At 39.3% G+C, this 14,198-nt stretch overlaps 1 protein-coding gene across 1 annotated transcript in view; it reads right to left on the bottom strand.

Annotated features, from left to right (window-relative positions):
- Positions 1-2,663: 2,663 nt before the first annotated feature.
- CBLN4 (cerebellin 4 precursor) overlaps positions 2,664-14,198 on the bottom strand; it is a 32,075-nt gene continuing 20,540 nt past the window's right edge. Inside the window, exon 3 of the mRNA XM_026697294.2 lies at positions 2,664-4,331. Within this exon, the coding sequence (XP_026553079.1) occupies positions 4,134-4,331 (198 nt within the window). The 3' untranslated portion in view covers positions 2,664-4,133. The remainder of the gene's footprint in view (positions 4,332-14,198) is intronic.

Raw genomic sequence — 14,198 nt, 5'->3', positions numbered from 1 at the left:
AATTGTTCTCACTTGGGGATAACCTCTAGTAGAAAAACAAGCTAGAATGTAATAAATCAATAAAGTAATATGCAAACCAATCTAAATTATGCTTAAATTAAATAGAGTCAATATGATTGTGTCATTTAATAATCTTCCTATAATACTGAGTGGTGCTTTTTAATACCTATGTTTGGAGCAGGGGTGTCAAATTCAATTTCATTGAGTGCTGCATCAGGGTTGTGTTTGATCTTGGGGGGGGGGCAGGATGGGCATGGCCAGCTCAATGTCACACATGTCAGGGGCGCCTGTGGTGGACCGAGCCCTCTGCCAGCAAAAAACGGGCTCCCAACCTCCATTTCTGACTGCAATGGCATCCTGCAACCCTCTGCCAGCAAAAGCAGAGCTCAGGAGAGCCATGTGTGGCCCTTGCAAGCTCTGGCTTTCACTGGCAAATGCCCCATGAACCAGTCCTTTGTTGTTTTGAGGAGGGGGGTGTGCAGGCCAGATCTAAGCACCCCATGTGCTGGATCTGGCCCAAGGACCTTGATTTTGACACCTCTTGGTTTGGAGTAACCCCATCCAAGGTTTTGGGAAGTCATCACTTGCTGTCTCCTGCAGCATCAGAAAAAAAGCCCAGGATAAACAGAAAGAGAGAAATCGAGAGGTGACTGCAGTATACCTATTGCCAGCGCTGATTTCAAACCAGGGAACATTTAATTAGGACTCTCCTTCCTTCCTACTTCTAGACCTACCACATTTGGCAGAAATTTGGAAGAAACATCGGAAGCCGTTCCAGGGTTTTCATGACCTTTTGTAACTATCGGCTTGCGATAAAAGATAGAACAGTCGTAGTCACACTTTTCAGGGTAACTTTAGAGGATGCTGCAGCTATCCAATTCACCAAAGATGCAATTTATAGTAGCAGAGTCTTTATAAACTCAAAACAGGCAGGGTTGAGCAGATCAGTTTTTTAAAAAATATCCCTTTTTATTGTCTCTGTGCTTGTTCTGGTCCATTGCATTTGTTATGGTATTATTAATATTAATATATTAAATGTATACGCTGCCCATATTAAATTTGTGTGCTGGCCGACTTCCAGTGACTCTACTTCAGATTGTTTAAAGCATTAGAAATGAACAATACAAAATACACAAAATTCACACAAAACAAAGGTATAGAGATGATGTAGAAAACAAACCTGGATTGAAAAAAAGGAAAGGAAGAAAAGGGGTGTCACTCATGCTTACCAAAGACCTAGGCAAAGAGCCATATCTTCAAGACCCTGTGAAACAATAGGGTAGGTGCTCTTCAGATCTTGGGAGGTAGTTCATTCCAGATGGCATTACTACAGAGAAGCACATGGCTGGGATCCCAATGGGTGGCACTGTGTAATTGATGCAATCTGGAGCATGCCCACCTTGCCAAATCAACTAGGCAGACAGATACTATGGGAAACTGGTGGTCTGTTAAACAAGCAGGGCTTATTCCATGTAGAGCTTTATAAGTGGTGACCACCACCTTAAATCTTACCTGGAAGCAAAGTGGCGCCAGTGCAACTCTCAAAGCAGAGTTGTTTCATGGACATACTGAGGCACACTCATCACTGCTCACATTACATTATAGACCAGGGTGTGAATTATATCTAAAGGGAACCCCCATCTAGGAAAGGGTACAACTTGGGTACCAGATGAAGCTGTGTAAAGGACTTCCGTGCCACAACTAACTCCTACTCATTGAACAGGAGTGGTAAATTGAAAAAGACCCTCCAACTGTGCACCACTCTTGAATGAGGAAGTGCCAAGTAGCAGAGTGGCAATGCAGGCCATGACAGTGGTAAGGGGGTAGGGTAGCAGTAGCCCTCCATAACAGTCCCAGTTTCTTATGTGGCCACTTGGGAAAATTAATCACCCACCCTTGATATAAAAGATGTAGCAAATTACCCATAAGTAGTGAGTGGGTTTCTTATCTTTTAAAATTAAAATACTGTCTGCTTTTCTTGAGGTACATAGTATTTTGACCACTCTCACATACTTCAGGAAGGATAAAACGATTGTTATTTTTTGATTCCAGGTCTGCCATATGAGCAAAAGATAAAATCAAACCTCCAAAAGTTTTTCTTTTCTCACAAGACCTCAAACCCTCTGCATCCATCACTTGAAACATTAAATATTGGAGGAACATTCCTATGATTAACAGAAAGACAACTTCATAACAAAAAGCACTTAAGGGAGCAGGAAGAAAGTCTTTAAACCAGACTTTCCAGAAAAGTTTATCTCTTCCAAAGAAGCTCTAATGGCTGGATGTTATCTTCAGCATGGTCAGCCTGTGAAAAAAGTCATGGCCATTTGTAGATAAAAAAAAGAGATTTGGACACCAATAGTCTAGAATGTATACATATAAGTTCCACCTTTTTCCTTTGGAGTTATTGTTCAGCTTTAGCTAAATCATAGCTGTTCAGTTTCATTCCCAAATCTGTATAATGGAAATCAGAGTAACTTAATTTACAGGATTGCTGTGCACACAGATATAATTAGAAGGGTGTAAAACATTTCACAGTCTAAAGCTGCTTTGTGAATTGAAATTGGTCATTTACTTGTCTTCATGCTGATTGCTTGCTGGATCTTTTTCGGTAATTGAGAATCTGCAGACTGTCTTTTACAGTTGTTGCTGGTTTTTTTAAAAAGGTTTGCATAAAATAATGATCATTAATACCTAACTTTTAAACAGGAAGCCCAGAGGCAAAACAAGATACAGTAACATAGATTGACTTTTATTACGTAACAGCAACATAATAAATAAATTTATGAAGTCATATGGCCTTTACAAAAAGACAGAAAAGATATTGCACCAAGTTTAGGTACTGGCTATTTGGACTGAATATTTGCTGAAGAAAAGGTGAGGCATGGCACCCAAAGTTAAGCGCATTTAAGTCCCTCTAATTTCAGTGGGGAAAAATTCACTTGGAGTTAGAATCTTTCTCCTTGAAGTCAATGGGACATTAAGGCTGCAATCCTTTACACATATACCTGGGAGTGTCTTCCATTGAATTCAGCAACATACTTCTGAGTATATATGCCTAGGATTGTGTTGGGCAGGGCTTAACTTTGCCTAGGCAATGCCCCTGAGAGTTATCATCATTATATACATTTACAGAGTTAAGGCAAAACCAGATAACACTTTGAAAGGGACAGAAGGCTTGAGAAATAAATATCATTTAAAAATAAGAGGGAAGGATTTCCATCTCCACTTGATAAATTTAAGGAATGCATTCAGCTGATTTTTTTAAAGAAATAGTTACTCTTAATCATTGAATTAAAAGTAAAGTCTAAGTGTATTTTTTTTTTAAAAAAGAAACAAGGCTGTTTTGCAGAGGTTTGCCAAAATGATTCTGTTTAACTCTGGTAAGCAATTTTTTTTAGCTTAATAAACTCTTCCTGAAACTAGAAAATCCTTTCTATAATATACAGATTCCTTTAGTGTTCAGAGAACATCCGACTCTGACCTACGGATTTTCATAGGGCATTCCTCTTCGAGTTTAACTATTTGAAGGAAAAAATATGTGTGACTCTTCCAGAAACAGAATACACAAAAATTAATGAAGTCAAAAGCTTATCAGTAACTCTTCCTTTGCAACTGAACAGCATGAATTTATGTTAATTTTTAGCACAAGGGGAACAAAGATATAATTTATATATTAATGAACATTTCTTTGGCAGCTATGTGTTAATCTCGAATGAAGTTTTGATCCAGAAACTCTTAAATTGTAGACCTGGTTGCCAGTCTTTTAAAAATGGAATAGGGGGATGGGAGAAAAGAGGCAACTATAATTATTGACTTCTCCCACAAATCCAATATGTCCAGTAAAGGAACTTGGAATGAATCTTGCAGGCAGCTTCATTCTGTAACATCAAGCATAGATATGTATTGTCTGCTTTTAAGTCTTGCTTCCAAAGTCCCGTATTTAAACACACAAAATTGGTTGAAATCTCAGGATGAGTTCAAACAGGGTCAAAATGCCATACAATAGAATCCAGATTTCACCCATGAGAAACCAAGAAGGAAAAATCAATCCAGGGGATGAGAAGATGGTCTTCAGAGAACAGAAGCAATGATTGGTCCACACCTAGGTGAAAGTCACAAGGCGATTGATCTTACAGGGGAAAGACCAGGAAACCAGAGAACGTAGAATACTGCCATCCGCCAACCAGGTTGCCTTTTTCCAGTTTAAGGTAGACCTTGTCTTCCTTGTCTAGGTAGAGTAGGACTCCATTTGTGGCAGCTTCACGAGTGACATCTTTGTCCCCAGCGAAAGCTGAAATGACTGGTTTCCCGTTAAGCATCAAGTTCACCTGCCAAAAATAATAACAATTTAAAAATCCTGAAGAGACTCATGTTAAGACATAGCCATCTAATGCTACTAAGGTTGATGGGAAAGGTCCATAGAAAACCACTGCAACCTAGAGATTTATTTGCCAATTTCAAAATCTTTTCAGAAGTAGAAGGAATAAACAATTGGGTAAATTGAATGTAGGAGGAATGGAAGTAGAAAGACAGACTGTTTGTAGGAGTGAAAGAATATTTATTTGATTTCCATAGCCAGCCATCTCAAGAAGAACTCTGACTAAAGTATATCATAAAAACATTAAACATTAGAAAAGATATATGGCCATTAAATAAACTATTGCCATGGGTATTAATGCAGCCATGAAACAGAACACGCTCAGGGCCCCAAACCTGGTCACATAACCAGGTTTTCATGGCCTTACAAAAGGCCAAAAGGATTAAGATCAACCTAATCTGTGAAGAGAGAATGTTCCAAAGGGCAGGAGCTAGGACAGAGAAGGCATATCTCTCGGTCCTCACCAGCATATTCCTCCTTCCATGTTGCTATTGTACTGTGGGTTAGCTATGATCTCAATGTTATTTAGAAAAAATATAAAATTAATCTAAAACTGGCATGCTATACTTCGCTTGCCTTCCCCTACTTTTCCAATAGCTCCTTAGCAGTTACATAGACGTGCAACAGTACATGTGTAATGATTAAATTATATCTTGATATATTTATCTTCAGTGGTGGGATTCAGCCAGTTCACACCAGTTTAGGAGAACTGGTTGTTAACTTTCTGAGCAGTTTGGTGAACTGGTTGTTGGAAGAAATCATTAGGGCAGAGAACCGGTTGTTAAATTATTTGAATCCCACCACTGTTTGTCTTCCTATCAAGATAATTAGATTCATCTATCTCCACATGTGCATATTGTAAACTGATAGTAAATGGAAATGTAATAGAGATGTGTGGACTTGAAATCCAGCAGGGTTTTTCTTAGATTCTTATGCTCAGTGTTGAAAGCTTCCCATAATGATATATCATTATAGAATTAGAAGGCATACCAAATCTAAATCACCCATGCAGAAATCTAAATTAAGATTCTGTGACAAATAGCTATCTACCTCTTTGAACTTATCATGATAAAGGGAACCCACCATGTTGTCTTGATTGTTGACATGTTCCCTTTATACATTTTTTCCTGATGTTCAACTGGAATTTGCCTTGCTGTAATTTGAACCACACATTCAAAAGAAAAATGGTATGCTCTCCTTTTAAAAGATGGTATGGTGGCCTAGACATTAAGACAGAGTTCCCCAACCTTTCCGGCTTTGTGGATGGAAAGGTGATGATTCTGTGTGAATGGACAGCATTGGCCATGTCCACCTGCCGCACAAATGGAGCATGCACACACGTGCCCACCCAGGATTGGGATTCAATTTTTTTAACAACCGGTTCTTTGGGCGTGGCTTAGTTGGTGGGCATGGCTTGGTGGTCATGTTATTGGCTGGGTGTGGCCAACTCAATATCACTCACATTGAGGCATGCATCTCCTCTCCTGGCGGCTCATGACTGTGGGGATGCTGCAGCAGTTGTAAGTGTGAAAAATGGTCATAAGTCACTTTTTTCAGTGCAATTGTAACTTTGAATGGTCCCTCCACACAAGCAGAGTATCAGCAAAGGAGGGGAGAAAAACTCCAGAGAAGTTCCTGAGACAGGATGTCTAGTCCTGCCAAGAATGTAATAAGGGTTAACGGAGAAGCAGTTTCTGTAAGCAACACCAAAATGTTTCCTTCCTGCCTTCCTTACAGGATTAGGCCAGTAATTTCTTTTAACAATCGGTTCTCCAAACTGCTTAGAATGTTAACAACCGGTTCTAGTAAATAGGTGCAAACTGGTAGAATCCCACCGCTGTGCCCACCACTTCTGTGGCCTGGTTCTGAATGGCTCACAGTAACAGCCTGGAGGCTGGGGACTTCTGGGTTAAAATACTGGGCTGGTTGACCAAAAGCTTGGCAGATTGAGACCCAAATACCGCATGACGGGGTTAGCTCCCATTCTTGTTCCAGATCCTGCTAACCCAAAAGCATGCAATTGCCTGTTCTTTTCTCAAGCAGCAGCAGGGTAGAGTTGTGGTGGGGAGCCAATTATGATGGGCTGCATGGCTTTCTGCCTCATTGTAGCAGTAGCCTAAGCAACACCAGAGCTCCAGGCCTGGAGGAGCAGAAATTGTGCTCGCTGACTGCTCCATAGCCACAAGGTGAGCTGCAGAACAGAGGGGTCCTCAGCTTCAAGGTTGCCTGGCACCCTGGGCAGGTCTGGGGCTAACAAGACTGTGCCAGAAATATCCCCAGGCACCCAGAGAGACAAAACTGCTGGTCCTCGCTGGATCAGCTGATCCGTGGGTCACGGTTAAGCAGCCATGAGGTAACCGGGGAAGGGAATGGCTGCTTCCTGTGCTGGCCACACCCACCCCATTCACTAGAGCTTATTTTGGAGGTAGGATATATATTAAGTCCACCCCAAAGTAATCAGGCTAGGGCTTAGTTTCGATGTAGGTCATATTTGGGGGGGGGGGAACATGATACATATATTTTAATTTTAAAAACCTTAAGACCACATGAAGCAGAAACTCAATACTAAAGAGCCTATAGATACCTTTATTTAACCAAAAACTAGTAGTGCAGTGAAAATCAATAGAAGACAATTCATAGACAAACCATATTGTAGTCCATTATTCTGGTAATAGGAAGCCACAAATTCTGGTAATTAGAAGCCATAAAGTCCCATAGTTTTGGAAGAAAAAAAAACCCTTGCAAACCTGTGTCAGTGAGCCATAAATTGGTTTAGTATATTCTGGAAACTCAGCCAAAATAATTTGTAAAGCTTAGCCTTACTGTGTTGTGTAAGCATAGCTGACTTACTGTCTTTTCACCAATTATATCCAAACAAACCACAACTTTAAAAAAGTTGAAGTCACATAATTATGCAGGTAACTCCTTTATTTTTTACAGAGCTTTGTGTATTATTCTTCGTTTTACTTTGGATTTTATATTTTTCATGTATTTATTAACTGTTTTAGCTCTGTTGTATACTATCCAGAATTGCAGTGGCCAGAGTTGCTTGCTTTCAGGGTAGGTGGCTACATAAATTGGAGGAAATGAAAGGAGAAGGAAGATAGCAGGGAGAAAGACAAGGGGAAGGGGAAGGGGAAGGGGAAGAGAAAGGGAAAGGGAAAGGGAAGGAAAGGAAAGGAAAGGAAAGGAAAGGAAAGGAAAGGAAAGGAAAGGAAAGGAAAGGAAAGGAAAGGAAAGGAAAGGAAAGGAAGATGATTGATTGAAGACTGAGAGAGAGGGAGGGAGGGAGGGAGGGAGGGAGGTAGAGATCTAACCCTGCTTAGTTTTTTAAAGTTCAATTAAGGCCAACCAGGTACTTCAGTCTGCCAGCAATTAGTTGAATGGGTAGACTTGATGTAAATCAGTTTCTTCTGAATTACCAAAGGAAGATAAATATTTTAAAAATCAATTACCTTAGTGACTCTTAAACTAACTGGCCAAATACAAATTTATATCATTCCTAGAAGGCAGAGCAGCAGACATACACATACTTAACATTGAACTGGGCTCTTCCCCAACTGTTGTAGATTTGATAAATTATTGTGCCTTGCAATACTAATTTTGCAAGCTTCTGTATTTATTTCCCAGAAATAAGTCTCACTTGGTTCAGTGGACAAACTGCCAAATAAGTGAGCAGCAAGAGCAGCAGAGGAGATGACTCTCGATATAATCTTAAATTATTCCCAAATTGGAGACAAATTGTAAGCATCGCTGACTTTCCATGAAATAGTGAAGTAGTAGCAAACATAACATTCTAGGGAATTGGAAAATAGCCCAGAAAGTTCAAAAGAATCATATTTAATTTCAAATGGAGGGTTTTCTTTTCATTTAAAAGGAGAAGTTTAACCAGATAGGATATAAAAGGAACAGAGAGAAATGTAAGATGCTTCAGGGAGCTTAGAAATTATTTTAAAACAGTATAACAGGAGTTCAAATGAAATACACAATACAGACTAGAAAAGGCATAGACAATTTTGAAATGATGCCAGTAAAAAAAGGAAAGTGTAAAAAGGTTAAAAAAGCTTTATTTTACAAAGTGGAAAACTGGGGAAATAAACCATTAAACAAACTAACATAATATGCAGCATTAGTAGGATAAATAGAAAAGAAATCAGAAGAGCCAATATCCATGACATGCAAACTAATAATAACAGAATCTAAATTCATCAGGGATGAAAGATGACAATGAAGCTAGAAAATGAATGCCTAATTCTGTCCTGCAGAATTAGTGAAAGATACATTCATTTTTCTACTGTAGTCTTCTTTCTAATTTCCATATGTAGCACTTTAAGGTTTACCTTACTGTGGTGATAAATGCTTAATTATACAGTTATATAAATAATGATAAAACTCTTAAATATAGGTAGGTTAATAAGGTTCACACACACACACACACACACACACATTTGTTCATTCTGCTATACAACAATAGCAATAGCACTTAGACTTGTACATCACTTCATAGGGCTTTACAGCACTCTCTAAGCTGTTTAGATCTGGTCCTCTCATTCTACCAGCCTTGGAAGGATGGAAGGCTGAGTCAACCTTGAGCCAGTCAGGATTGAACTGCTGGCAGTGGGAAGAATTAGCCTACAATATTGTATTCTAGGCTGAGCACCAAAGAATTGAGGACTTTGAACTACGGTGCTGGAGAAGACTCCTGCAAGTCCCTTGGACTGCAAGGTGATCAAACCAATAAGTCCTAAAGGAGATCAACCCTGACTGCTCTTTAGAAGGCCAGATCCTGAAAATGAAACTCAACTACTTGGCCACTTAATGAGAAGAAGGGACTCACTGGAGAAGAGCCTAATACTGGGAATGATTGAGGGCAAAAGAAGAAGGGGACAACAGATAATGAAGTGGCTGGATAGAGTCACTGAAGCAGTCAGCATCCAGAATTTCACGCTTGACACAATGTGAGCTTAAATGGACTCTGGGGAATGGTAGAGGACAGGAAGGCCTGGAGAAATGTTGTCCATGGGGTCACAATGGGTCGGACACAACTTCACAACTAACAATAAGAACAACTGCATTCATTGCACTTAAAATCCATTACTTTGTGTTCTGCTCTGAATTGAGAGATAGCACAACAAACTTTCTGTCTGACATTATTTTCTAGACAACAAAAGAGACTAATGAGGCTGCAGAAAATAGTCTACCCCTTATTAAAACCACAAAGCAACGAAGGAGGTTAAAAGTGGGGGAAAGAATGGCACACGTTTAACCTAGAATTGTCATGATGCAGAGGCGGTATTCAGCAGATTCTGACCAGTTCTGGAGAACTGGTAGTGAAACTTTTGAGTAGTTCAGAGAATTAGCAAATACCACCTCTGTCTGGCCCTGCCCCCATCTATTCTCTGCCTCCCAAGTCCCAGCTGATCAGCCGAGTCTTCTTTTGTTTCCCTGCACAGGAGAACGGAGCTGGAAAGCAGGTTAGTGGGGTGGGGAGGAAATGGGATTTTGCAGTATCCTTCCCCTGGGGTGGGGTGGGAATGGAGATTTTACAGTATCCTTCCCTGCCATGACCACCAAGCCATGCCCACAGAACCGGTAGTAAAAAAAAAATTGGAATCCCACCATTGTCATGATGGTGTCAGAGAGACTAGAGCTAAGTGTTGATAAGGGATTATAGGAAAAACAGAAAGGTTTTTCTCAGATATGATCAAAACGCAAGGAAGGAAAATTAATCAGTATACCAACTACGCAGACAAAATGGAGAAATATTAAGAGGTTACAAAGAAAAGGCAGATCTACTCAATTCTTGTTGTCCCTTAAGTTGTCTTCAGCAAAATATATGCTTCCCCTCTGGAAACTATGACAAGCAGGATGGAAAGGCAGGAACAAAGTGATAGGTTTTTAAAAAATACAGTATATGGTCAGATTTGTTTACTTTGAATGTGTTTATAGACCCAAGACCAGCTGAACTTCATTCTGAAAGAACTTGATGGCTTGATCTGCTAAAGCTTTGTTTCCTTTCTTCCTAGATGTGTATCTCCCCTTTCTAATGCTCAGGGGCAATTCACTACCATAAAAGAAGCAGACTATAAGACATAAAAAAAGTAAAGCCAACCCAACATGAGAAACAATTGTTAGAAGAAACAGTAGATCAAAGCTAAACAAAATGTTTTATCATTTTCTTAAACGTTGAGAGAAAATGAGAGGCAACTGCATTTTCTTAAAGCTGAGAGTCACAGAAAAGGAAACCCCTTGTCTGTAAACTAAATAACCAAGTTTCTGGCAAGGATGGCATATTCAAAAAAGCCTCTCATGCTGTAACATCAAGGAGAAGCAATCCCATAAATAAACATTGTCCAAGGTCATTTAGAGCTTAAAAGGTCAACACCAGCATGGTAAGTAATTAGTAGCCAGGAGACATTTTATTATAAGTATCATAGGATTCCAGTATCTTGCATCAATAAACAATCAGTAGTTTTCTTGCTGCACTTCTGCAACAATTTCAATTCCCAGACATTGGTAAATTCTCATAAAATGCCCTGACAGAATCTAATCAAGACATGGATAACTGTTGTTATATCCAGTCAGCTCAAGAAAGACCACACTGGCATAATTAGCAGAAATTGTGCAAAAGTGCTTCTCATCACAGCCATCACCTGCATATCCAGTGACAGTTGGACATCAAGAAGCATTTCCAGATGTAAGCCTGCCCTTTCTAGTGAGTGTGTGACTTTCTCCTTATCAACAGAATCTCTATCTTATCTAGGTTTAATTGCAATATATTTATTAAGATTAGGCAGTGTTCAAGGGCTCTGATTTCTTCCATGGTTTCAAGCTTCTCTTCCCAAGCACATCTTGACAATAAGAACTGACACTAGTGTGATACTGAACTTCCAAAGCCCAACTCTGAGGGCCTGGAAGGATACCATAGTCAATTATATCCAAACTATCCAAGCAAACAAACAAAGCTCAGTCTCCAGAACAAGTCATTTATGAGACACAAAAGCATATTTACTAAGTCTGTATTACTATTACTATCAATCTTCTCATCATTCCTATCACCCACTTGTGACTGTATGAATGTAACTTTGTTGCTTGTATCCTTACGATTTATATTGACCATTTCCTAGTATGATTTGATTGCCTATTTGTACCCTATGACTATCATTAAGTGTTGTACCTTATGATTCTTGAAGAATGTATCTTTTCTTTTTATGTACACTGAGAGCATATGCACCAAAGACAAATTCCTTGTGTGTCTAATCACACTTGGCCAATAAAGAAGTCATTCGTTCATATCTTGTCCCAACATATTCCAAAATAAAACCCTGAAATGGATTCAGAAAAAATCTGTTTCATCCTCTCATACTTATTTAATAGAGATGTCCACCCAACTTCAGAAGACTTTGGGTCATATACAGCATTTAAAGCAACAGGATCCAAGGAAAAATGAGAAAAGAACAATGTGCATCCTAGAAGAAAATATTCATCTGAAACCTAAAGGGGCTTATATCCACCTTAATGCAAAGCCTGGAGGAAAAGCATGTTTAAAATAATCAGGATAAAGGCCATGCTAATCTCTGAGAAAATGCTCTAGGGCAGAGTTGTTAAACTCCCAGTCCATGGGCAGGATGCGTCATGGGCTGGCCACACCCACACCTGATTTAGTGACGGGGGGGAAGTCCCGATATGTCACATGATGCCGCTGTGACAATGTGAGTTTGACACCCCTGCTCTAGGGATCTCCAAAGGGAAGACATCATGACCAAGACTTCCCTGGACTTCTTGGGTGACATCATTTGATCAGCAGGTTCTGAACCATTCTAGCTGATTGTACAAGAGCAGGAATAGATAGATAGGTTGTCAGATAGTGAAATTATATGCCAAGAAGAACTTTATAGGTTGTGATCAGCATATTGATGCATTTGGAGCTGTGAGGCAAACTTTTTCTCAGTCTTCTTATGCAGTGGATAAAACCATCTGCATTTAGATAGGGCCTCCAATATTTGCCATCAAACATTTCCAACCATCCCAAAGGGCCTCTGCTAAGCCAAGTCTATTGGAGAAGCCAGATTCACTTAATGACTGTGTGACTCACTTAAGACTGCAGCAAAAGACCTCTTAAGATCAGGTGTGATTCACTTAACAACCACATTGTTTAGCAACAGAAAGGTTGGTCTCGATTGTGTTCATAAGTCAAGGACTGCCTGTAAATAGAATCACCCAGTAGGATCTCAAGGAATTACCAATCCTTGACTAATGCTAGTCGCTCTTAATTATGCATTCTTTAGCAGATCCTTCTACAGTTAATGAAGTTGCAATCCATCACTTAAATAAGTAGCTTCTTATAATCATTCCACTGATGTGGAGTAGAGCAGGGAAGGCAATATTTACAGATCTTCATGTAGCCAAATTTGGCTAATGGACCAAGTCTCTGGTGGCCATTGCCCATGGCATATTTGTCTGCTACAATTATGTTATTACTACAAGTCAAATGTAATTACTTTTTGTAACAAAACACAAATTGATTCCAAAAATTAAAACACAGCCAAAGCATTAATGTTATTTCCTTTTCTAAAAAGCTAGGCAAATTCATTGCAGTAATTTTCCAGGTATTGATGGAAAGAAAGATGAAGCCAATGGTATACATAGTTTTTTGGATGTAATGCTGGGAAACAAAATATAGCCCAGCATAAAGAAATGAATGGGGCTAGAGAAAAGCTGAACTGTACTCAGTGAAATTAAATATTATTCATATGACTTTTCCCATATTTAATAATGTTCTCACTTTGTCACATTCAGAATTAGAATCTGTGGCAACCAACTCTTTGGTTGATTGATTAATTGATTGAATCATCTCACTAACATGATTCTTGGGCAGCTAACACAAATTTAAAAACATAATATAAATTATATATATTATATATATATACACACACACACACACTCACAGGAGTGGGATTCTACTGGTTCTATCCAGTTCTATAGAACCCCTTGTTAACTTTCTAAGCAGTTCCATAGTTAGAAGCAATCTCCTTTTGTTTTTTTTCCACCCTTATTACATTCTTGGCAGACAGCCTAGACTGCCTGTCTCCAGAGCTTATGAGGTTTGGCTTTCTTAAAGGGGAAGGGTTGTTTTAAGATTTTTACACTACTGTTGGGAGGAAATACTACCCTGGACAATCAGCACTTTGAAGAAATAATTGAATAATGAAGCAAAGCTTTTAGTGACAGGGAACCAAGATGAGTGACACTCAGCAAGGCTTCTTGGCTAGCTAGAACAATTAACATTCAAACGTGAGTTTACATACCCTTTCTGAGTTTTGATCTAAAACTGGTTTTTGGTGAAGGTTAATTCTGTGCTTGGCGACGTTTAATCCTGTGTTTATTGATGGGATAATTTTCCCTATTCAGCTTCAACAATCAACAGCTACTGTTGTTATTTAATTATTTGCATTGTGTTTGAACTTTTTCCTGCCTCATGGTTTCTTTTTCTATCTGGGAAGAGGGTCTTCCTTCACTGCTTTAGTACTATCTGGCACTGTCCTTTTGGGGTATACTTCCAAGAGGCAGGATGCAAGCTTGGCACTGATTTTGTTTACTGCCTTTCTGGGGGACATGTGACCTTTCCTGAAATCTGGATGATTTCCTTAGGATATCTTGTGAGGTGAGTGAGACCAGCTGGTAACTTTAAATGGTGCAAATGGATCTAAGGATTGCTTTTCCTGGGTGTGCTTTTTCTGGAGAGCTTAAATGACCTCTCTGCTGAAGGGTTTCACTTTATGAGCAAGAGTTGGCTGCTTGATAGTTATCACTGCAT

This window comes from Pseudonaja textilis, chromosome 3, assembly GCF_049901715.1.
Source record: "Pseudonaja textilis isolate UNSWEBS1 chromosome 3, rPseTex1.2, whole genome shotgun sequence".
Classification (NCBI taxonomy): Eukaryota; Metazoa; Chordata; class Lepidosauria; order Squamata; family Elapidae; genus Pseudonaja; species Pseudonaja textilis.
Note: the sequence above shows the minus strand (reverse complement) of the source record. Positions and strands in the feature narration are given on the sequence as shown.